Here is a 26073-nt window from a genome sequence, read left to right on the forward strand (position 1 = left end):
ATGTGACGTCTCTTTTAAGAACAACAAATGTAATATGAATTTCTGTATAAAATAAAAAAATACAAAAAAAAACACAACACATACTATTGCACAAAGTTTATTTATAGAAATCTGACCATCTCATCATCCTTTCACTGTGAAGAGTTTCCAATAAAAACCTATCCCCCTTTTTGATGTTTCTGTCATGGGGGGGGGGATCATATTTAACATTTATATAGGTTTTGGAATAAATATATCATACAACATTTGTATATTTTACATATATATTTATATAGCTATATCAGAGTGACACAGTAGTTGATACATATACATATACAGCAGTATGAAATAACTGGGGGCATAAGCCACTCAGATTTTATTTTAACCCACGCAGTTTCATAGGACCTCTCCCTTTTATTAAAAAAAAAAGGTTTTATGGCAATGCTTCTAGATTTTCTAGAACAAATGTGGCCGCCATGTTCAGTGTTATGTTTTTTTTTGCACTGAAACTTGGAGACGATGAACATGAGAGAAGCAATAGGGGATGTAATCTTTCCATTCAGCAGGCATTAGCATATGGATGGGCCACATCAGCTGCTGAATAGTTCTGCTCCATTCACTCTGGTTTCCAGGAAGATCTGTGAATTCTATAACAATAAGTTCTATGCAAACTGTTTCTCCTTTATCCTACCTCAAAGAGTAAGACCTCATACACACAGTCATATTACCATTGTCTTTTTAGCTGAACTGTATTAAGGCATGGGGCCTTTACTGTACCTCTGTAGGTCTCTATGGAGCTCATATGGAGCTATTTTCCATAGACAAGAGAAGAATAGCTCTGCATGTATGAGGCTTGATGAAAACCTGAACTGTGTGATATAGTAGTGTCAGCCCTTAGCGGCAATTTCTTCTACTCTCAGAAACTAAATGGTAAAATTACAATAAATAACCGTCAAGGAGTATGACTCCCAATCTTCAGTAAGCATTAGGAATAATCTCAGCCTTTTCTATCCTTTCAGTGTTTTCAGTATATAGATACAGACAATTTAGGTAGAACTAATATATATATATATATATATATATATATATATATATATATATATATATATATATATATATCTCATCATGTTCTCACAATTAAAAGGTTTGATTTGACATAGGACTGCAGGTAGGGTCCCAGCTACAGGGGTTGCAAAGGAAACAATTACACTCATATGCCTGAAGGGGCTCGGAATGTTCTTATGCCACAAAAGGCCCCAGTATAATAAATGATGGATGGGGGCTTATTATAGTATAATCACACTTCTTTTGATGCAGAAACGACTATAACCAACATACATGTTGCATATGATTTAATGCAGTTGCCTCTGCAGCATGCATATGAATTCCTGCAAGTTGTAGTTAGATGAATGAAGCAATTGCAAAAACCTGGGAACATACCCTTCAAGGTTTTGCGTTGGAGATTAGAAGCGTCGCATTACGCCTCTGACTGCAGGTAAGTATTGAGTTACATTAACCCATATAGACAGATTCAGCTTTTCTCTATCTGTATACCATAAAAGTGAGAGTATTACATTGAAAAAAATCAGGCAGGTCATTTAAAAACCCACAAACAAAAAAAGCATAGATTACTATATGGTTCTGCTTGTTATAGCTTTATGCCTTTAGCATATTTACATGTGTAGCAGCTTTGACCTCAAAAGAAAAGATAAGGACCTTTCCCTATATTGGTCTGATTTTGCTATGATGGTTACGCCAATGAAACAGATCAGACAATGTCATGTATTACTCTGCATAGGTCTTATTGAAATGATAGTGAGCCTAGTGATCACTATAATAACTACTAAGGTAGGAACTCTCACTAAACGGGCCAGAACACAGTTTTATTAGGGTGAAAAGAGTATCTGAACTGATATCATAGAGTTTTATGAACTTTTGAAGGCTAAAAACAACAGGGAGGCACAATGTACTGTCTGCAGAAACCAAGCATTCTCTGCATAGATTCATTAAGAAGGATGATAAGAAGCCGAAAGATTTTTCTCGATGAATTGGAGCAGCAAAAGCAATAGTAACCCCCCCCAAAATTATTTCAATGTTGAATGGTGTCCACAGTTTTCAACTTCAAGAACATCTGCCCAGCCATTGCTTTTGAAGAACAGAACTAACTTAAAAGAGGGAAGGCAACTATTTCACTCTGCAATGCAACCCTGCTATATATATATATATATACAGGGTGGTCCAACAGGTGGACAGAAAATAACATTGGGGGAGATTGATCTGTGAAACTGGCTCAGTTGCCACTAGCAACCAATCAGATTCCACCTATCATTTTCCAAAGAGTCTGTGAGGAATGAACGGTGGAATCTGATTGGTTGCTAGAGGCAACTGAGCCAGTGTCACTTTACACCATGTTTGATAAATATCCCCCTTCATAACCCTATTACACATACTGTCCACCTACTTTTGGACCAATGTGTGTGTATATATATATATATATATATATATATATATATATATATCCGGAAGAGGAGTTTCGAAAAAAGTTCTAAAATATACATTGTGCAGGAAGACTTTCTCATAGTCAATAAAGTGGATATAGCCAATGACGGACAGTGTATGGTGACTTTTGGAATAACACATCTTAATATGCAAGAAAAAAAATAAAATAAAAAAGTGTCTAAAGCTAGCTACCTGGCCTATATCTGCTAGTAGCTGATGAAGAGGGTTTTATATAGTAAGAAAATGTTCTCACTTCCTCACTTGCCTAAGAGCAGGCTATCCATTGCAGGATACAGCTGTGTCCAATATCTTATTCTATTAGGAAAAGGCCATGGAGCAGGTCATGGTGTTGGTGTTCACTGGCAAGCTTTGAGTCCAGATACATATGGAGATTCTTGTGGTCTACAGATACACTCTGGCTGAGGGGTCACAAATGTGTCCATGAAATCTGGTGCCGGGAGCCCTGAGAGGATCAGCAGAGACTTGTTCCATATTGTAAAAGTAGGACAAACAGGCAGGATAAATGAAATCTCAAAGGTGTGCAGGTGAAGGGAATTAGCCGGATCATAGAAAGAAAGTGTATTATTGTCATAGTCTAGGAGGACGCCCAAACGTTTAAGCTGGGGGTGAACATCTAAGAGGACCTCTTTGTTATTGTGCCTAACAAGGAAATTGCTATTACATCTAGTGAAAACCCAAGACGAAGTGTTCTTTCCAATCCATTCATTCTTAGGAGCAGACTTGTAAGCAATTCCTACTGCGTACCTAAGGAGAGAGAAAAGGGAAAAAAATCATTACATGTTGTAAAGATTACCTCGGTCCAATAAGGTTAATGGAAGAAAGACAGAGAAGGAATTAACCTGGATTGCACATTTTACCTAAAGGGCCTCCTTTTTCCATGAAGGATCTTTGTCTTTGCCGACTCACTGTAAGTGCATGCTGGTTATATGTTCTGTATGAAAAACAGTTCTCCTCCCGAAGGCAAAAAGCTATCCCTCTAGGGTCACATATTAGAGATAACTCCTCTCTAAGACAATGCCTGACCACTGCATAAGTCTTAAAACATGACTAAGAGTTATCTCCTCCAGTAGTGGAGTTCTTGTTCCTCATCAATTTAGAGTAGGGTGCTGGTAGACTTAGATTTAGGAATGAGGGGGTTATGTGATCGTCAATCTGGTACCAGGCAACACACTTCCTGGGAAAAAGTAAGCAAAAGAGCTCTCCTCCAGAAGAAAACAAGTCTGCTCTCTAGTTTTCATTTCACTGCCTGTATGTGACCCGGCTCCTTTAACCCCCCGCAGCCCGCAGCACCTGGCCCGGAGCATACATCACCTGCTCGGCGCTGCAGCTGTGTGTGAGGCTCCCAGCTCCCCTCGTTTCCCATCAGCCTATCAGTGCACGGCACGGCATCACTGATTGGCTGATGGGGAGCGAGGGGAGCCGGGAGCCTCACACACTGCCGTGGCGCCAACCAGGTAATGTATGCTCTGGGCCAGGGTCTGCGGGGGGTTAAAAGGGCCAGGTTGCATATCTGCAGTGGAATGAAAATTCCACTGCGGATATGTAACCCCATAGACCTTCACAATACCAGGATCAGCAGCAGCAGATTTCGCTGCAAACTCGCATCGTGAAATCCGCTGCGGATCCGGTATGTGTGATGCTACCCTTAAAGAGTTTAGAAAAAGGACTAAGGATTATGTGACAACTGTCTGAAGGGTAGGTTTAGTACAACAAAAAAAAGTTTGAGTAGTTTCCACTAGCAACAGGTCATAACTGAACAGGTTTTGTTTTTGTTTTGTTTTTTGCCAAAAGCAAAGTACAATGTACAAAGTACAATAAACTAAAAACGAAGTTAAACTAGCCAAGGTCAGGAGACATAGAAGGTCCATAATTCAGATGTGGCCCAGAGGGATTACACAAGCAATAGAGTAGTCAAACAATCTAGGTAGAACATGGAATTAACAATGATCAGAAACAACAATATAGGATTGAGATAATGAGGCATACAATAGAGAAAATACTATACATGCCCCGTCCACAGAAATACTTACAGGAAATATTCTGATTAAAACACAATAGCACTAGTGTGAACGTATCTAAAGATAACAAGTGATGAATAAAGAGTCTCATCTTGTATAAATTAGGTTACATAATGTATTTAGAGCGCAATGCTTTTGACCCCAGCATTGCCAACAGCAAAGATGTTAATGGTAAGTGTATGGAATTCTCTAAACTGCCATTTACTTAAAGCCAGCGAGAGGTAAACACTTCACCGATGCGTCTCTCTGTCTAATCTCCGACTAATGCATAACAATGTTAAAAATGTATTAACTGCACAGTGTCACTAGAAAGGGATTCTGGGTAATATGTCTACAATGAGCAGAGATTTTGCTTGTGGGTTTTTATTAACTCGGCAAAACAGATTTCCTTCGTGCTGGAACCTAAACATTATGAACACCTCTGCAGCAAGGAATGGGATTTTTTTTACGCTCAGAAAGCCTGAAGTGCTATGTACCTTATTAAAAATGAATGTCTGAGGTCTGCACGCTGCATGTTAAACAGACTGTGTGCGAGAATTTTAAGCAGACTCGACAGCATCATTGTAATAGGAGTTGTCAGAAACCAACTGACCACGTAGCGTGGGACCTGAAGGCGGGAGGGAGGCAGAGAGCAGTGACAATGCCTGACCATTATAAGTTATTATAACAGACTTGGACATGCATTATCTATAATAGGAAGAAATAAAGAGTAAAAGATCTCCTAATGTAGATACTGTATAATCATATAGGTATAGTACTATAAAAATGAGGGAAACAAGACTACATTATAATCTGCTAATAACATTATGCAGCCTCTTAAAATTCTTAAATTACAATTACAAATCAAGGTACTTTAGAGACCTAAAGGATAGGCGACAAATGTCAGCTCTGCTGTATTTATAGTCTATGGTGACTGACATTATTTTATGAATACCTTCTAACCCCTAGAGATGTAAACAAAGACACGTACAATCTAGTTGTCATAGGGAACACCCATGAGGTTCCTAAGACATACGGAGGCTAGGCAGTCTGTACGGCAGGGATCATGAAAAACATATCGATATTTGCATATTCTAAAGTTATTGAAGAGAAGGAGGAGGAAACAGTTCTGCCAAGGTAAATATACAGCACTTTGGATCGCCTTTATCTTGTTCTATCTAAACTAAGAAAATGCATACACTCAGGAATTAGTTGTAATATATTAACCCCTTTTGACCCGTATAACTTTTTTTAATTTTTCTCTCTATAGATTTATGTGAGGCCTCAATATTTACCACATGATCTGTAATTTTTGCCATAAGTGGGACTTTTTGATCATTTTACCCCCTTTTTTCTGATATGCAATGTAACCGAAATCAGCACCTCTTGTATTTAAGTTTTTTTTATTTATGCTATTTATTATTTATTTTATTTGAAAAAAAGGTGATGATAATTTGTTAAACATTATATAAATCATCTTTTTAACCTTTCTTTTAATTACTTTTTCAGTCTTCCTAGGGTACTTTACTATGCAATTGCTTTATCACCTATATCACACATATGTGTTAAAGTGAACAGATCAGCAATCTGCTAGTACAGCCTCCCTATGTAATAGCAGATCAGTTATGGCAGCCACAGAGGCCTAGCAAGGTCCTTGTGTTAAGGTGGGTTAAAGGGTTATGCACCAACTGTTTTAAACAAATACTCTTTACATTTTGAGACCAGTCATTCCGATACGCATTAAGCCTTAACCTTACTCCCTTTAAATTTAGGGTACTTATACCTATTAAGGTATGTTCACACAACATTTTTTTGAAGAGTGAAAATACAGTCATATTTTTATCATTACTGGTATAAATAAGGAACATGATCAATATTTATGGACATATTTTCGCCCCAAAAAACATTGTGTAAGAATAATCTTAGGGTATATGCATATGTGACATATTTGCATCAAGTTCACAGCTTATTAATTTATGCTGCAAATACGTAGATTTAATACAAATTTTCCCTGGACACTTTGTTTGGGAACTTGTCTATAAGATGTCCAGCAGCTTTCTGGGATAATCTTTCAAACAGTTTGACACCAAGTCTACATGAATACGTTTTGACCCCTCCTGGGGTCTTTAGCAAGTATCAAGTATACTTGATAAAGACCACAGCAAGGGTCGAAATGTTGTATCCAGACTTGGCGTCCAATAAACTTTTCGGAAGATTATCTCTGGATGCTGTTGGACATCTTCTAGACAAGTTTCGTATATCCACTTAGGGTTGTGGGTTCACCTGCGTGTGTCCTACCACGATCGCTAAATCAAGGGACCATTGGTGTTGCTAAACCTTCCTTTCACTTCAACTTCGTTTGGCAACTCAAAACTGAAGTGTTGCCGATTCTGGTGCGAAAACACCATGGACCGCAGCAAATGTTGCCACTGAAGATTTTTAAACACAATGGCCCATATTTATTAAATAGTCTAGTTTTTAGAGAAACTAAACTTGGACTAGACACAATTTGTATGCATACTTTTTACAATTCTACCTGCCTTTTTTCAGTAGTAGGTTTAGTGCCCCTTTAAGTACAATAATAAACTACAAAGTCTATTGTATGTGTTGTGCGTCAATGTTTGTCAAGATCTTTCTGGATTCTGGATTGAAGGAAACCACCACTTCGATGTCAGGACCTCTAAATTCAGCTTGAAAATAATTGAAGCAAAAATTCCTGCAGGAAGAAAAGAAATGCATGATCCTGTGCAGGTCCCTGATACATACCAATAATCCTGCGCTTCTATGTACTGCTACAACTGTAAAGCCAGAAGTGTCACCTGTAAGCCATGGCCTCTGTTGCGTAGCAACAGACAGAACATATTTGGATGCTGCCTAGCAAGCAATGCAGGTAAAAAGTATTAGTAATGTATTAGAGAGGCTCCCTAATATACGATTACAGTGTATCTTACTTAAGTCTCCCTGCCATAGTATAAGCCTGAAGGATCAATAACCGTGAATACAAACATAAAAGACGCTGCATAGATTGTTCTCCTGATCCAGCCTATTCTTTAAAACTATTTCTGGATACTGACATTTATACATTTGGTTGACGATTTCTCCTATATGCAGATTGTCCACATACATCTGCTATTACAGCCAACGTCTACATAACCCTTCTGTTCAGAGCTGTACCTAAACTATCTATGACTGGCATAAAGAAGGTGATTTATATAGAAAAATGCAGTGACCTGGATTTTACTGAGCAGTTGTCTCTACCTGAATAAATATTCAATGAGTGGACAGTTTATTAAAGACACCTGGTGGCATATTGGACCCTGTTTGGCCTTCAGAAACACGGCACAACATTGTCCCATAGAGCCTGAAATTGTTCTTCCGGAATATTTTCCCATGCCGGTTGGATTGCTTCTCACTAGAGATGAGCGTAATTCAAGCATGATTAAGTTTGATTATTCGGGATTTGAATATTGGTGTCTGACAAATTTGGAGGCAGCCCTAGGGAATCCTGGAAAACATGGATACAGCCTATGGCCTATGGCTGTATCCATGTTTTCCAGGACTCCCTAGGGTTTCTTCCAACTTCATGCTTGAGTTGCATTCATCTCTACTCCTCGTAGTTGCTGCAAAATAGTTGGAGGTCCCGACATGCTTTGAACTGCCTGTTCTACATTATGCTGTAAGATTTGGGCTTCCCCCTTGTCTTATAGTACAATGTTCTGGGCAACTGACCTTTGTGTAAATACTTGTGTTCTTACTATATACACAGTATAGTCTTATCAATGTAACCCCCACCCCCCTTCCCTTTAGTCATGAGCAGCAGTTCACTGCTTATAACAGGGCTGCTTTTAAAATAATTCCTTCCTTGCTGTGATTATGCTGCCATTTCCTTTTGAAAATCTGGCGTCAATAAACTCCTTCTCCCTCCACATGTTACTGATAGTGTACTCTAAACAGCCCCCAGAACAGTGCCAGCTTTTACAGTGTAAGCTGTGCACTAACTATTACATGACACAGCAGAGAGAAGGAGGGCTTGTGACTAGGTGTTCTTCTGTGACAGTTTACTCTGGTCCCACCCCTAATATAGACAGAAGGGAAAAAAACAGTGTGTAGTGTCCCAGCACAGGTGTGCCACTAAGTTTCCTTTGCACTTGGGCAAAGTAACTCACTCAGATTCTCACAGTGAGATAAGGGAGAGTTGTAGTGTTTGTTTTTCCCCACTAGGTGTCACTACTGTATTTTTTGTATATGTTGTATTATTCACAGCTAAAGGAAGCATTGGGTTAACTGTATTTGCCCCATGTTTGTTCTTCTCCAATCACAGGTGCAGGTGCTTTCCCTTTTCTTTCTACCCTATCATCTCTCTTCTTTCTCTGCACCACACAGCCCCACCAATCACAAGTGAGTTTAGTTCACCCCTATAAAAGGGAGGTTAGTTCCTGGAGGGAGGAGTTCTCTAGTCAGGAATTGGAGAGAGCTTGTAGTTTGTAAAAAGCGAAGGGGATCTGAGGGAGGCGCTATGTACTGTAGATTGTATAAGTATTTTTTTTTTTTTTTTTTTTTAAACTTTAATAGCATAAATGACGATTTCCACAACATGATAAAATAAAAAAATCTCTGTAAAATAAGTCTACATTCAGAAAAAAGAGAAGTCCCAAAAACAACAGTATGGAGATGGTTACTGTCAAGCAAAAAATGAATCCATTTGTATTGTTACAAAGGTAAACAGTTTCAGTTCATCATAAGGGATCAGCTGGCCAACCGGTCTATGGTGTCTTGGAGGTGATGAGTTTACTGCTTTATGATATACTTGCTGACACACGACTGGCTGACCACTGACCATCACTACAGAGAGTAGGTCAGGATGTATAACGTTGTACAGAGACCTGCCGAGACAGTGTCTAGACAAAAGCCGTAGTAGTATTAACAGTAGCGTACTACCGGCTGATTACAGATGGAATCTGGAGGATGTGCTGGGATATACTACGTTGATGGTTGACGCTGAATCAGTCGGGGCGATGGCGTGCCGTGGCCACAGGGCGCAAAGCTAACAGTGTGCTCTCGAGACTCTTAAAATAGACGGTCAGAATGAGAAAAATGGAGATGTATGATGAGTGTAGTAGTCCACTGGATAATTCTAAGAGCTAGACCCGTTTCGGAAAGACTCTTTCCCTCATCAGTAGCTAAATGGTTAATAATAGTCTCTATCTATCTATCTATCTATCTATCTATCTATCTATCTATCCATCTATCTATCTATCCATTCATAAAATAAATAAATAAATAAATGAATAAAATATGGGAAAGTATTTCTGGATGTGGAATTGAAGAAAATAAAAATAAAGAACTCTATTTTTCTATAGACTGCATGTCTATGCATAGTAGTCAATAGACATTATTACTAAAGTGTATATGGCAACAAATATTGTCGATACTGATAACAAGCTTACTCCATACCTTCTGCATTGCTTGATAGTAACGATCTCAATACTGTTGTTTTTGGGACTTCTCTGTTGTCTGAATTTACACTTATTTTACTGAGATTATTTATTTTATCATGTTTTAGAAATTGTCATTTATGCTATTATAGTTATTTTAATAATACTTATCCTATCTACAGTACATAGCACCTACCATCATTGAGCCTCCTTCAGATCCCCTTAGTGTTTCTACAGTGTGAACAGGTGCACACATTGAAGTTGAGACTCTGCTGGTAGACAGTATTTAGTGGTGGGACGCATATTTTTTCTCTCTTAACAACCGCTAACATGCGGTGCTAGATTCCTAAGGAGGGAGGACGTCCTCTGAGGCAAACCTTGCCCATGCCTGGGATACCATCTACATTATACAGGGCAGCATACCTGAGCTAGGTACTGACCCCAGTAGGACATAGCTGCAGTTAATGCCTATACATCTTACTGTAACGCACAGCTGTTCTGGAAAACCCTGGAAAGTCTGTTCAACCCAGTGCAGGGACCTTGTACTACCCTAGCAGGACGGGTACCTTAACACTATAGGGCATAAGGGGGTCAGAGCAAAAAGGGTCTATACGTGAGTAAGAGTATCTTTTCTTCTTTTCTTCTACTATGCTATCCCAGCAGAGTATACAGCTACCTTGGACAGGGCCCTCAAGATGCTTCTCTACTCCACTCTACTCTTACAAAGTTTACTACTACTACCTCTTGCCTGCACCTGCAGTTATGAAAACAATATTTCTGTATTGCACTGAAAATTCTCAGTAAATGGAAGTTTTCCTAGTTAAGCTGTTGGACTCTAGTCTGTCATTTTGCACCTGCACCTACATACCAGGTTACACTTGGGCTATCCAAACCCAGTAGTGCAGAGTCAGTTTGTCTGGGGGTGGGTCCCAACACTACTCCAGGCTACCGTGACAAGTGCCCAAATGACCCAGCACCAACATCGCATAGGCTACTCTGGCATTTGGCATGCGCACCATAGAGAGAACTCCTGGGAGCTCAATAACAGCCATAGGAGCAGTAAAATCACAGAGAATATCTATGTGAAAGCATACTACAATCCAACATTCAGTGGCTGTATCAGTGACTTTGGTAACTACACAGAGCATCTGACCTCCATCATTTTGATAACAAATACAGTATTCTTTTAACACTAACCTAGTAGACATTGTACACTAATCTAGTAGACACAATTGCGTCCATTGGATGCCTGAATGCCAAACTGCAAAATAGGTTTCTACTGATATTCCTCTAATGTTCCTACGTGGACATATAGGTGGTGGATCCAGTTACCCACCCAATTACCCTTCAATGTCTACTATAAATTTTCCCATGATAACTAAGATTTTATTTTATTTATTATTTTGTTGTGGAGCTAATGGGGAATTATACCCTCCTCTTTACGTCTCCTCTCTCCTCCCCTCTCTCTATGGACTTCAATGAACAGCAGATAACCTGATTAACCTCAGTAATCTGCTTAGTCACTAACAACAGAATTTTTGCAGTTTTTCTTACTGAACAATAAGTTTAGGAGGTAGCAGAAAAGAGTAAATGAGGCAGAGACATAGGAAATTGTATGCAAATATTCGCTTGTTCTACTGACGCACATAAAGGCCCAGATTTATCAAAGGGTGTAAAGTTTAGACTAGTTTAGCAACCAATTATAGCTCAGCTTACAGCTTTAGTAAAATGAAAGCTGAGCTGTGATTGGTTGCTGTGGGCAGTTTACACCAGTCTTAATTTTACACCCTTTGATAAATCCCCACACAGTGTATTAAAAACAACCATTTCGGTTTTCATTTTTTTCCTACTCCGAGATCAAGAAAACAGAAAGTAGCTGGGGAAAGAGAAAGCAGTGATGGCAAATAGGACAAAAAAATGGACACCTCATAACATGCCTGTATGACACGGATGATGGTTCTGACAGGATGGGTAGCTGTAGAAAGGGTTTGACTTACATATATATGTACATATTTTTTTTTCTGTTAAAATCTAATCACACGTACAGTAACAATGCTATTAGCTATGTTCCACATTCAGAGGAATACTGGGAGGACATGGATCATATTCCCCAGGCCTTTTCTGCCTTAACGTGACAGCAACAACTTCAAAAGCTTCCATGGAAACAGCGCAAACACAAACCTCTGCCTCTTGCACATCACATACTAGCTAAACAAGGCAGAGGCGGTTATTGCATTACGGCCACAAAGGGATTAAGCAAAAGAGTCGCAGACTTTCTTACAGCCCTGCCTCCTTAGAAATGTGAAGAGTTCTGCTACCTCAGGCCTCTCATGCTTCCTTGACAGCTGATACTTTTTTGGCCCCAATGGATATGATTGAAATTGAAAAACAGAACAGCGGTGAACAGTCTTATTACACTACTACGATTTACTCACCAAGTAGAATTTCCTACAGCTACTTCCCAGTAATGGCATCCGCTGTCAATAAAGACATTGCCTGTTGCACCATAGCATCCCGTTCCACTGAAGCGCTCTGGCGTGTGACTCTTCTTCAGGGAACTTTCTTCTTTTTCCATCTGCATTCCATCATTGGTAATTTTTAGCTTCTTATGTGCAAATTTTGGGTCAATTTTAAATGGCTGACCTATAGGTAGAAGCAGAAAAGTAACGTGATATCCTATATATCATCCTAACATAAATACTAAGCAAATCTCTATACAACATGTCCACATGGCCAAATCTCGCAGCTTGTTGATTTACGAACATAGATAGCAGTCACAATACTAACAAGGTGATGTCTTTACTAAGTTAAAGGGGAAAAAAATTCTTTCAAATCAACTAGTGCCAGAAAATGCCAGAGATTTGCACCTATGGCAGGCTTACCACTGGTGGTTGAGAATCAGTCTGTTTCTAATATTGGTGGGGATCCTGATAACTAAATCCTCATTATCACTGTTTTTTGATATATCCTGATATGTGGTAAAACGCTTTTATAAAGAAATGCTGTTAAAGGATACCAATGACAAGAAAATCGTCAGAAGCTATATATATATAATATAGCCCCAAGCCATATAACTAATTGGTAACAGCGTTACTCATATGTCCGGGAAATGTACTTTATTAATCTCCTGTGCTATATTTAAATTATATGTACTGTATGTAGGCATTGGGCGGTCATTAGTGGTAAAGTAGTCACGGCTGGCGGGAAACATCCCGTGTAATCATCCCTCTTCTTAGCATAGGAGCCTGCAGCCATACAGAAGGGCCATCCCTGAGCTCAGATGCTCCCAGAGAGGATTTATCCCACCAGCCGTGCCTACTTCGCCGATGAGGACCGTCCTGATGCTTAGTTAAGTATAATTTACATACGGCATGGGAGTTTTACAAAGTCAATTTTCAGGCCATATGAGTAAATTAAATTTTTTTAATTAAAGTATTGTATTGCCCCCCAAAAGTTATACAAATCCCCAATATACACTTATTAGGGGAAATGCTTATAAAGTGCTTTTTTCCCTGCACTTACTACTGCATCAAGGCTTCACTTCCTGGATAACATGGTTATGTCTCTTCCTGGATGAAATGGTGATGTCACGAACCGACTCCCAGAGCTGTGCGGGCTGTGGCTGCTGGAGAGGATGATGGCAGGGGGATGCTCAGTGTCCCTCCAGTGCCCTGTGTCCCTCAGTGTCCCCCTGCCATCATCCTCTTCAGCAGCCACAGCCCGCACAGCTCTGGGTTTTTAGTTACTGGAATGCCCCTTTAAGTGTATGATCCTAGAGAGTCCCTGCAATGGAAGCAGTGGTAAACCATGCACACTGCCCCTCCATTCACTGTGTATGGAAGCTGCTGGAGTTAGGCAAGTACAGCGCTCAGCTATCTCTGGCATGGAGCAGCACTGCACATGCATGACAGCCACTTCAATAGAAGACTCGTAAGCCTGTTCTAAAGATTGCAGAGGGTTTCAGCAGTCAGAGTCCTCACCTATCTCCTGGATAAGTCAAAACGGTGGGACTTTGCTTATCAGCATCCTGTGCTGGGGCATAAAGCTGTCATTAGCTATCTTCACACTGTAAAAATAACGGTTGTCTTTTTTAACATCGGCCATCGTTGCACAAATAACACATCATGGTTTAAATAACGGACGTTATTTGTGCAGTGACGTCCATTATTACTTATTTTACATAATGTGAACCTAGCAAGTCAGGAATGCCTAATGTACACACAGGTTGGGAGGACCAGAACCCTGACTTGATGAGATCTATTGTGTGAAAAATAAGAAATACTTTGCCAGAATTGGGGTCTCTGTCATAGTTTACGCTGTGTTCAGATAATGCAGCACAAAACTGCTGACAGATACCCTTTAAATATAGCACAGATAGTAAAGTGTCACTGTCGTTTAAATGTTTTTTTTTGCATAAATCAATAGTACAGGCGATTTTAAAAAAAACTTTGCAATTGGTTTTATTAGCCGAAAAATGCATTTTTATCATGAAAAAGCAGTTTGAAGCTCTCCACCCTGTCTTCATCATTTTCTATGGAGAGGAGAGAGGTGGAAAGAGATGAGGCACCAAAACAAGACAATAAAGAGTTAATTTACAGCTACATCACCAGGCTCTCGCCTCTGAAGTCAGCACTGACCTCTCTGACCTCTGAATACCAGCTTTCACACAGGTCCCACTGTGTAATCCTTTGTTCTCTGCTCTCTGCTGCCGACTTATCTCCCTCCTCCCCCCTGCCCTCTCCATAGGTTTCACAGGGCTCGACTGATGTAAAAGAGTCGAGATTTCCTGATAATGAGCAGTGAAAGAAAGAGAGGAGGGAAGGGGGCAACCAGAGGAAAGTCTTTTGGAATGCAGGTAATTGCATATTTGCCTAATGAACCCAATTACAAAGTTTTTAAAATTGCCTGTACTATTGATTTCTGCAAAAGAAAAAAAAAAAAAAACCTGACAGTGACACTTTTAGAAAAGGACTGAATTTGTCATTTTTCTTCTGTGCAGACAGCATAAAAGTTAACAAGACGTGTGGGCTAATAAATGTCAGCAAAATGGATTGACGTATTTATTATTACACAACCTAATGCATGGTTTTACTTATATAGGGTCCAGGGGTCTCGCTCGGGACAGGCGGCATTATCTCACATTGTTGTCCATAGCTACAGTCACTGCTGCGGTTTACAGTCATTTTTGCAGAACGTGGCAGACAATGATATAGCATCTTGAAAGTCAACCCCGTCAACACATGCATCATGTGAGAGCGCCTTGACAGCGGCAATTAGAGGAGCTGTAGGGAGCATTCTGGAGGACATTCGGGAAGAATTCGAGGAGCAGAAGTATTTGTGAGAACACAGACAATACATTCGATATTAACCAATTTTTCTACATTAACAATAAACAGCCTGGTTCGAAGCAAGTGCCGTACCCTATTTAACATTTACTGAATAAAATGCCCGGCATATCACCAACCTAATGCATTAGCTGCAGGCAGATAAATCAATTGGAATCCACAGATATGAGTTTTATTGGTAAATGGTCGTACACGCTTTATATTTGGCTTGTCAGACTTCTGATTTGAAATCTTATTGAGTGTCTGAGCTTTTAAAGGCCGCTATTTCAGTCCGAGACAGGCGCCAAGGCTTATAAAGAAAATGCATGTTCACAATGAATTGGAAGATCCTGCAAGGGCAGAGTCATTTTAGCAGTACGAGATAGCATTAAATTCAGGATTCATAGTGAATAACAGTTTCCTCTAAGCAGAGGCAGAAAATGTGGTTTTAATAGAAACACTGCATCTGTCTCCCTTGGACTTAGTAAGTACAAAGTGTCTGATGATAGTTTCCTGTGGCTTAATGTCTCTGAGAGGGGAAAATGACGTTCAATTTTATGTAACAATCGCTAATATAGAAAATGGGTGATATTTTACATTTTGCTGCTAAAACCTCAGACATACATTTGGACAATGCTTGAGATTACAGAGACTGGACAAACAAGATCTAAATAAGTAATAGGTTACCTTCACTTCCAGTCAAAGGTTTTATATACTTCATATATAGATTAGTAGAGAGACATTAGAACATGGCAAACCAAAAAGGGGATGGGGGATTGAATCATAAATGCTTTCAATAAAATTACAGAAAAAGTTTCCTTATATTACATGTAGTAGTCAGGGAAGAACAGATTGAACAGAAGAGGTGTTTAGGTATTAGAAATTAGTATTTAAATTAAACTCAACATTCATTTATTAAAGTATTGTATTGCCCTGCATAAAATGATGATGTCACGACCCGACTCCCAGAGCTGTGCGGCTGTGGCTGCTGGAGAGGATGATGGCAGGTGGACACTGAGGGACACAGGGCACTGGAGGGACACTGAGCATCCCCCTGCCATCATCCTCTCCAGCAGCCACAGCCGCACAGCTCTCGCAGTCGGGTCGTGACATCACCATTTTATGCAGCAAGTGAAGCCTTGATGCAGTAGTAAGTGCAGGGAAAAAAGCACTTTATGTGCGTTTCCCGTATTAGGTGTATATTGGTCATTTGTATAACTTTTGGGGGCCAATACAATACTTTATTTTATTTTTTGTAATCAATTCTAAAGGACAAAGGGCTTGGGTTAGGGCTTCATTTATATGCAAGCTATTGCTGTTGGCTAGTTGTTTAAAAGGGTTATCCAGCTTTTAAAAACTGATGGCATGTCCTTAGGATAGGCCATCAAAATTAGACTGGCAGACGTCCAACTCCCAGCGACCCTGCCAATAAACAGCAGGTACGTGGCTGTGCAAGGTTCTGCAGCTTTGTCCCATTTATTTGAATGGATGATACTGCAATACCTTGCTCCGATGGTGCAAACAGAAAGCCTGTAGCTGAATAGTAAAAAACTGCAGATTAACAGAATTAAAGAAAAAGTTTCCTTAAATTACATGTAGTAGTCAGGGAAGAACAGATTGAACAGAACAGGTGTTTTGGTCTTAGAAATTTTAAGGCCTCTATAAAACATGAGATTGGAAGGGAATAGAGATGAGCGAATAACTTGGAATGTCCTTTCGCAAAGTTTGTGAATATTCACATGAATTCGCAAACACTGGCTTTCAATGAATTTCAAGTTTAGCAAATATGCGAAGAGATTCTGGCGAATTCACGAATCGCAATGAGGCGAATTGAAAGCCCAATTCGCTGTGGATCAAAATCAGATTTGCTTCGCTCATCTCTACTAGGGAACCTTGGCGTCACATCCCTGACAGTCTATGCCCTGAGCTTAGGCTCACAATTTTAAAAGGCTGGGTAACTTCTTAAAGACACGAATCATGCCTAATATACCAAATAATGACAAGGTATACTCACTGTTTGTCTTAAGCCTTGCCGGATCACTGTGTCGGCTCCCAGCCTGGTTAATAGCTTTCACCAAAAATATATAACGCGTTCCACTCTGGAGTCCGTGCACAGTGTAATGGTTCTGCTTGATATTGGGCACAATCATCCAGCTGTCCATGGAGCTATATAGACCTATAAAACAAAGGAGTAACTATCATTGCAAATAACATATCAACTTTAAATTAAAGAATCAAAGCATATTTTTTTTTTATGTTTTGGGGTTGGTCTCTCCTTTCTGATATACAGATACACAAGATGATGCCCACAGCTGTTCCAGAGCCCAGGCCTTATCCCATGTGCTGTGTACAGTCTTCAAAGCACAGTAGGATTTCCTATAATATTGCCTTCAGTTGCAGAAGTTCATGAATTAGAGGATCGGCTTAATCCACGATGTGAAGCAGAAGCATTTAATGTATTACTTTATGTCATAACTAATCTTGAATTAATCTGTGTGTTTGGTTTACAAGCGCCTTCAAATTGCAGATTCTACAGGGAGTGCAAATAAAGTTCAATCTGATGTGTAAATGTTTACGCCTGTGCCGGAAAAAAAAAAAAATCACCCAGGGATACGCAAATCACAATAAAAAAAAATTAAGAATAAAAAACAAGTGACTCTGCATAGTTTCATAACCGTGAATACATACAAGGTAAATTATCGTGTTCAATGAGTTATGAACCGATAAGCGACGTGTCAATATAAATGATGAGTTATGTAAATGACGCCGTCAGGATACGTCCAGACATTCTGGCTGATGTCAGATGATAATGATACAATTATAGACATAATTCAATTAGAGACATAAAAATAATACAAGACATGATGCCGTGTTTTTTAGATTGCTTAATTAATCATTGCTGCCAGCTCTCTGCTATATACAAAGTGTCTAAGAAAGGTGGATACCTAGCAACAAGTAAGACTTGTGGTGGATGACCCTGCTTGATCTGCACGCTCCGGTGGATATGGATCGCTATCATGATGGTGCCTATTAAAGGGATTATGCCACAAATCAATCTATATTAAAGGATATCAGGACCAAAAATCCTTTTTTTTTTCTTTTTAAATTAACATCCTATAAAAATGTTATTTTCTACTTCTAGCTCCCTCTACTATGGCCGCTCATCCATCTGTTTGTGGACTTGCATGGTCTATCCTTGGGAGCAGTGAAGACATGCTCCTACTCTGACAAGGCACAAATGACAGGTCCAACATACCAGCAAAGTTCCCTTTGTCCAGAACTTGGCAGAATTGCTCACTCTGGGTTTAGGAGTCCAAAGGGTGGTCCCTCCCTGTGATTGACAGGAAAAACTGTCAACCATAGTGTGACACCGCCCACTGGACCCGTCATCTTAGAAAAACTGTTTATACAATTAAAGTAGAAATTAGTTTTTCACCACAAAACTATATATAAATCTTAACTCCTCCTCTTCTATAACATGCAGCACAATTCAGACTGCAGGTTCAATGAGACAAAATCCCTTTAAAGGGAACCTGTGATCACTTTCATTCTACCTAAACCATGTATAATCTGGGCGGCAGTCCCTGGAGGCTTCCACCTGCCCCACTGGCATTGATTGATAAATCTTTCTCTATACCCTATACACATGGAGAGGTCTATCAATCTAGGCTGGTAGGATGGAGGAAAGCTGCCAGGGACCACCCCAAGGACTCGTAGTTCAGGCAGCATGAAAGTGATGACATGTAGGATGGATAAGAGAAATGATCAAAGTCAGTTTATATAGTACATGCTATGAATTTGGGAATATATTGAACTGTATATTCCTACAGAATTACTGAATGAGACCATTTATATTCAAGCACACTATAACAACATATAACTACAGGATCAATGATAGTATGGTTCCAAGAAAAAGCAGTATATAAGCAGAATAAGAACAATGAAGACTTGACTCAATGCGCATTTTATTAAACCGATGCAGACTTCAGTATTCGGGTGGTTTGCACACCCCTCCTTGTATCACTCATTGATTATCCTATATATGTTACAGCACTAGCATTTTAAGTAGGAATAAATTACCCAAAAGATGAGTCTATAAGCAATTTCGACTTTATGTACTTGATTCACTAAACACCGTATCAACAGAAATAGTCTCAAGCTCCTGAATTCATATGCAATTTCACGCACCTGAATCCTGAAGTATACATGCAGTCAGTGCCGGCATTGACAGAAAGAGTCAGCGTTCAAAGTCTGTTGAGTGCTTGCATACTAAATAGAGTGCGGAGGGGGTTGTGTGTAATGAGGGAGACCAGAAGAAGCGGGCATTATGGTATGCCATAGAAACAATAAGGTTCTGTATCCCTATACAGCGGTGGCCCTGCTCAGCATCGTAACTATTTCCTCCTGATGTCATTTGTTCTAGGCCACAAACTGTTTAAGATCCAGCCGATATAGGTGTGAGCAGGGGAGGCATGGAGGTGAAGAAATAGATTTATTATAGTGCAGTTATCTTATCCATCTGTAATACACGTGTATACTCTTCACTTCAGATATTGTTCACATGTGCTGTTCACAATTACTTAGCTATACAGTGGTAGCTTGTTTTAAGAGTAATTTCAGGCTGGGACTTGCATCAGGGGACAGGTGTGTGGGGGTAATCTCGCCATAGCTGTAACCCCTCTCTACCCATACAAAGAGTGCTGCTATACTGTGCTCACCCTATACCCTGATGATTCCTTCCTGCAGTCTCTGTCATCCCTTGTGTTTCCCAACCTCTCTGTTAATGCTAATGTTTCTGCACTCACCCTCAGCTATACGCACTGCTGTTATAATGTGCCTGCACTTACACTCAGCTATACACACTGCTGTATAGAAAAGTTTCTGTCACTGTCTTCCTGCACAGCTCTGTGATTCTCACTTTCTGATTGGTCCATGCTGAACACACACCCCTTCCACATTGCTGTCATGTGACCACACAGACTTCTGACTGCCCTGCTTCTCTATTCTAGCCTGTTGTACTCTACTGTACGCTACTGCATTATGGGGATCTGCAGCTCCATCCTCTAATCTACAAACTGTTGTATTCTTATGCACTTAGTATACATAATACACCACATGCTGATTGCTATACTCTACAGTAACTTATAATAATATGACATATCCAGCTTTCTAAATGTTTGTTTCATTTGTTTTCCATGTTTTTTAGAATAAAAAATAATTATTTTAGGGTGTGGAACCAATTGTCTGCATTTCAATAATTTCTTATGGAAAAATGTGCTTTGGTTTAAGAGTGATTTGGATTACAAGCACGGTCCCAGAATGAATTATGCTCGTAATCCAAGGCACCACTATATATACAGCAGCAGGTTTAAAGAAAAATAAGTGGTTTATTGTCCATAACAGAAAACAAAACATACAGCTTTCTTCAGCCAACACCCAGGTATGGAACAGAGTCCGTGAAAACAGTCATTGGCAGTTATGCAACACAGTCAATTGGTTCACATAGGGCTCTCACCCGGATAGACGCTGCCAGACACCAAGCAACTCCTGGAAGTCTCCTTTGGCCTCAGAGAAGCCACACACAGCTCCTTCTCCACAGCAGCACACACTGAGACTGGAGATACACACACCCACTCTCAGCTGGTTCTCCCAGGCTTACAAAGGCCACACCAAAACCTGGACCTGGAGTAAGGGAGCAGCCGCCCACCCTCTCTTTGGCATGCTCCCATGAAAGACCGTCCCAGACTAAACTGCATTGCAGCCATAATAAATTGAAAAAAATGTGCCAGTGGCCTAATGTTGCTGACACCAGCAATCATAGTCTTTGACCTCACCAAGCCCAGGATCCTTAAGACATATCTACCATCTATGACGGTGCCATGCGCCTTCTTACATACCCCCCCCCCCCCCCCCCCTCTGCCCAAAGCCGGGATTATGGGCACCTTCAGCAACCTTGCAAGTCCTGTAGTGCCAGGAACCAGCGGGTGACTCGGGCATTTTTTCCTGTTTTCTCCCTCAACCACCTAAGAGGGGGATGATCCGACACCAGCCTAAACTTGCGCCCTAACAAATAGTACCGTAGGGATTCTAGGGCCCACTTGATGGCTAGGCACTCTCTCAATAATTGAGTAGTTCTGTTTTGCGGGCCACAGCTTCCTGCTCAAATAACTCTTCTCCGTTTATCACTTGGGATAACACAGCCCCTAGACCTACATCTGATGCATCAGTCTGGATGACAAATTCTCTTTCGAAGTCGGGGGCTACCAAGATTCTGGAAGGCCTTTTTAGCCTCTGGGGACCACTTAACCATGGCTGACTTCCCCCCTTTTGTTAGGTCAGTTAGTGGAACCACTATCTCTGCAAACTTGGGGATGAATCTTCTATAATACCCCACAATTCCTAGGAATGCCCTGATCTGTTTTTTTAAGTGGGAGGGGCCAGTTTTGAATCGCCCCTATTTTATTTAGCTGGGGTTTTATTTCCCCTATTCCCACAATGTACCCCAGGTATCGGGCCTCTTCCATCCCCATGGCACACTTACTTGGATTAATGGTAAAATCGGACTTCCTTAATGAGTTCAGGATGGCTTGAACTTTACCTAGGTGACTTTCCCAATCTTGACTAAAGTCGATGGCCCTCTGAAAAGTAGCTGGGGCCCCTTGCAAACCAAATGGCATTCAAACGTATTGGAAAGAACCCTCAGGTGTAGAGAAGGCCGTCTTTTCTCTAGCCTCATTAGACAATGGGATCTGCCAATATCCTTTTATTAGGTCTAGGGTAGTGATGTAACGAGCCGGACCAAGCCTCTCAATTAGCTTGTCTACCCGGGGCATGGGGTAAGCATCTACCTTAGACACCTCATTTAGTTTGCGATAATCGTTGCAGAAGCGCCACTCTCCATTGGGTTTAGGGACAAGCACTATGGGACTGGACCAGCCGCTTTTAGATTCCTCAATCACCCCTAGGTTTAACATCCTCTGCAGTTCCCCTGCCACAATTTGCGGACGGGCCTCGGGAATCCTGTAAGGCTTTAAATTTACCCTCACATGAGGCTCTGTAATGATTTCATGTTCCACCACATTTGTTAGCCCTGGTGCATCAGTAAATAAGTCACTATTTTGCTGCAACAGTTGCCTGCACTGATGTTTTTGGGAGGGGGATAGGGTCTCAGCAATCCTTACATTCTCCCAGGTGACCTCTGGTTGGGATAACAGACAAGAGGATTCTGGAGGGTCCCTATCCTTCCACGGTTTGAGCAAGTTGACATGATATATTTGATAGGGTTTTCCCCTACCTGGCTGGTGTACCCGATAGTTGAATTTCCCCAGCTTCTCAACTATCTCATATGGTCCTTGCCACTTTGCCAGGAACTTGCTTTCTACCGTGGGTACTAGCACAAGAACCCGCTCCCCTGGACTGAACTGTCTCACCCTGGCTGACCTATTATATACTCTAGCTTGTGCCTCTTGTGCCTGTTGGAGATGTTCTCTGACAATGGGAAGTACCTGAGCTATCCTATCTTGTAGTTGACCCACATGCTCAATGACGCTTTTATGGGGTGTGACTTCACTCTCCCAGGTCTCTTTGGCTATATCTAACAGGCCTCGGGGGTGTCTGCCATATAGCAACTCAAAGGGTGAGAAACCTGTGGAAGCTTGGGGGACCTCTCTGATAGCAAACAGAAGACTGGGTAACAGGTAATCCCAGTCCCGGCCATCCTTCTCAACTACTTTCTTTAACATGGCCTTTAAGGTTTTGTTAAAACACTCCACAAGGCCTGTTTGTGGGCGATATACAGAGGTGTGGAGTTGGGTGACCTTTAAACCTTTCATCTGCCCCTAGTTCTTGGGGTACCCCATTAAGTACCACTACTGTATTAAAGGCACCTTTTAAAGTTTCGTCATGTAATTGGGCCGTCCCAAAGTCTCCTCGGGACACCTCTAGGTCTGGGACCTCCACAAGGGTCACTTCCTCCTCCCCCTCCCCTACCATGACTGATAATGGGAATTCAGGGACTACATCATGACCAGTGTTCCCGGGGCTTTATTGGTACCTGGGACCTTTTTTCAGTACCACACTTTCCCACAGACCCCAGAACAGAGGACAGTCTCGACCAACAGGGTGTGACACTGTACTGCCATCTGTTTTTAGGATGACTTTGGCCATGGGGTACAACTTGATATCCCCATGAATACAAGTGACCCCCAGGGTTTTCCCAGGGATTAATTTATGAGGGACATGAGCTGTCAGAAGGGTGACCAGGCTTCCCAAGTCCAGGAGTCCAGTGACAGGGATGCCATTTACCCTAACGGTACAAAGGGCAGTCCTTTCTGGCATTTGGCATGGCACTGCAGGCCACATGGGTAAACATGGAAGTCCACCGCCCCACAGAACAGTCCATGGCTTCTGAGCCGAGGGGGCACTGAGCCGCGATATGACCCGGGGCCTGGCATCTCCAGCAGATGACCTCTCCGAGGGTTTGTCTGGTTGACTCATGTATACTCTTGGCTTTAAAACGTCCATCACGTGGGGTTCGAGAACCCTTCCTTTGGCTTGCAGAGACACTCCGAGTACGCCAGTATGGAGAGGGAAGGAGTCCTGGGTCAGCCAGAGAGGTCTCAACAGCATGATATCTCTCCACCAAACCCACTAAGTCATCCGCATTCTGGGGATTTCCCTGGGCAACCCAGCACTGCACTGGCTTGGGCAGGGCATGCACAAACCGCTCCATCACCACCCATTCAACCATTTCTGCTGGAGAACAAACATCCGGCTGCAGCCATTTTTGGGCAAGATGCAGGAAATCGAACATTTGGGATCTTGGGGGCTTATCCCTTTTGTACCCCCAGTGGTGCACTCTGAGCCCAGACAGCAACGGTTAAGCCCAAATGTGCCAGGATCTCTGCTTTGACCTTGCTATACTCCCGGGCATCCTGCAAAGACAAGTCATAATAAGCCTTCTGGGGGTCGCCTGTGAGGAATGGAGCTAACACTTCAGCCCATTGCTCACTTGGCAGCTTCTCCCGTTCAGCGACCCGCTCAAAAACGGTAAGGAAGGCTTCCACATCATCTTCTGGAGTCATCTTTTGCAGGGCTTCTCGTACAGATTTTCGGGCTCGCTGACCGTGCTCCATGCTGGTAGGAGGTGGGGTCTCCTTGACCTGAATGGCTTCTTTCATTATAGCCATCTGCCTGATGAGGAGCTGGTTAGTCTCCTGCTGGACTCGTACAGCTTCAGCATGAGCTTGTTGCTGCTGGGTGTTGGCCTGCACAAGTTGTTTGATAGTGTCCTCCATTGTCTCTGCCTAGGTCTGTATCTGAGCTGCAGCCTTAACCCAGGACATACGATCCACTAGCGGGATCTGCCCCCATCCGAAGCACCAATTTGTGGGGATCAGTCTCAAAAGCAGTCTTTTGATATGAGACAGCGGGGCAGGGACAGAGAGCAGCAGGTTTAAAGAAAAATAAGTGGTTTATTGTCTATAACAGCAAACAAAACATACAGCTTTCTTCAGCCAACACCCAGGTATGGAACAGAGTCCGTGAAAACAGTCATTGGCAGTTATGCAACACAGTCAATTGGTTCACATAGGGCTCTCACCTGGATAGACGCTGCCAGACACCAAACAACTCCTGGAAGTCTCCTTTGGCCTCAGAGAAGCCACACACAGCTCCTTCTCCCCAGCAGCACACTCTGAGACTGGAGATACACACACCCACTCTCAGCTGGTTCTCCCAGACTTACAAAGGCCACAACAAAACCTGGACCTGGAGTGTGGGAGCAGCCACCCACCCTCTCTTTGGCATGCTCCCATGAAAGACCGTCCCAGACTAAACTGCATTGCAGCCATACTAAATTTTAAACATGTGCCAGTGGCCTATTGCCGCTGACTCCAGCAATCATAGTCTTTCACCTCACCAAGACCAGGATCCTTGGTGAGACATATCTACCATCTATGACGGTGCCATGGGCCTTCTTACAATATATATATATATATAATTTATTTTGATTTTTTTTTGGGGGGGGGAGGTTGCATTGACCACTGTATAAGGGAAACAGCTTTGAAAATCAATCACTGTCAGTGCGGACTAAAGGTGTAATGTGTTGTGAATAGATGCCACAATGTCAATCACTACATTGAGATCCCGTATAATCCATCTGAAAGTCATATTTACGGAATACAAGGGATATAAGTGAACCTGACCTGTGCTGTCAGCAGGCCATCACTTGTAGCGGCAGTGATTCTGGTGCTGATATTACATTGAAGCAGACGTGCCCAACCTTTACTAGCATGGGAGCAAGTTTCAGATTTGACAGGTGGCAATGAGAGAGACAAACTCCTATATAGATAGCACTATATGATGCACCTTTATCATAATGTTGGCTGGCAGTAGTTTTAACTTTTGGGCTAAGTTTCCCGGGTTCTGCCAGGTCATAGTTACCAACACTGTAAAAGCAGAAATTGGGGCATTTAAAGGGGAACAAAAAACAACGTATCCTTCTTTATGCACAATTATTTTGGCGAAAAAGGTGTTTTTGTGCACACTGTTTATTTGTTGACAGCATTAATCAAGCCTTTTGCAGTATTTTGAGCAGTTTTTTTGCTCAGGGGGTTTAAACAAGCTACTTTTTTTTAGCTAGATTTATCATGTGCGATTTTTTATTGAACGCAAAAAATATTGCACAGCAGTACTGTAGTCAGACCTTGGTGTAGTTTGTTAGCCTTTTTTGTTTTTGCCCAAAAATTGTGAAATATTTATCAAAGCCTGTGCTCATATTGATATTTTTTGCGCATGTACTGGAGTTTTTCCAGCAGC

General features: G+C 41.5%; 1 protein-coding gene across 4 annotated transcripts in view; it reads right to left on the reverse strand.

Annotated features, from left to right (window-relative positions):
• Window positions 1-399: 399 nt before the first annotated feature.
• Window positions 400-26073, reverse strand: part of MID2 (midline 2) — a 200069-nt gene continuing 174395 nt past the window's right edge. For 3 of the 4 annotated variants that reach the window (XM_069986526.1, XM_069986525.1, XM_069986527.1), the window contains 3 exons: window positions 17270-17431; window positions 12367-12574; window positions 400-3243 (listed from right to left, as the gene is read on the reverse strand). In XM_069986526.1, the coding sequence (XP_069842627.1) occupies window positions 2835-3243; window positions 12367-12574; window positions 17270-17431 (779 nt within the window). In that variant the 3' untranslated portion in view covers window positions 400-2834. Of the gene's footprint in view, window positions 3244-7265; window positions 7371-12366; window positions 12575-17269; window positions 17432-26073 lie in introns of those variants that run through there. The other variant, XM_069986528.1, reaches the window with a different exon arrangement.

The sequence above is a fragment of the Dendropsophus ebraccatus genome, chromosome 10, assembly GCF_027789765.1.
Source record: "Dendropsophus ebraccatus isolate aDenEbr1 chromosome 10, aDenEbr1.pat, whole genome shotgun sequence".
In the NCBI taxonomy this organism is placed as follows: Eukaryota; Metazoa; Chordata; class Amphibia; order Anura; family Hylidae; genus Dendropsophus; species Dendropsophus ebraccatus.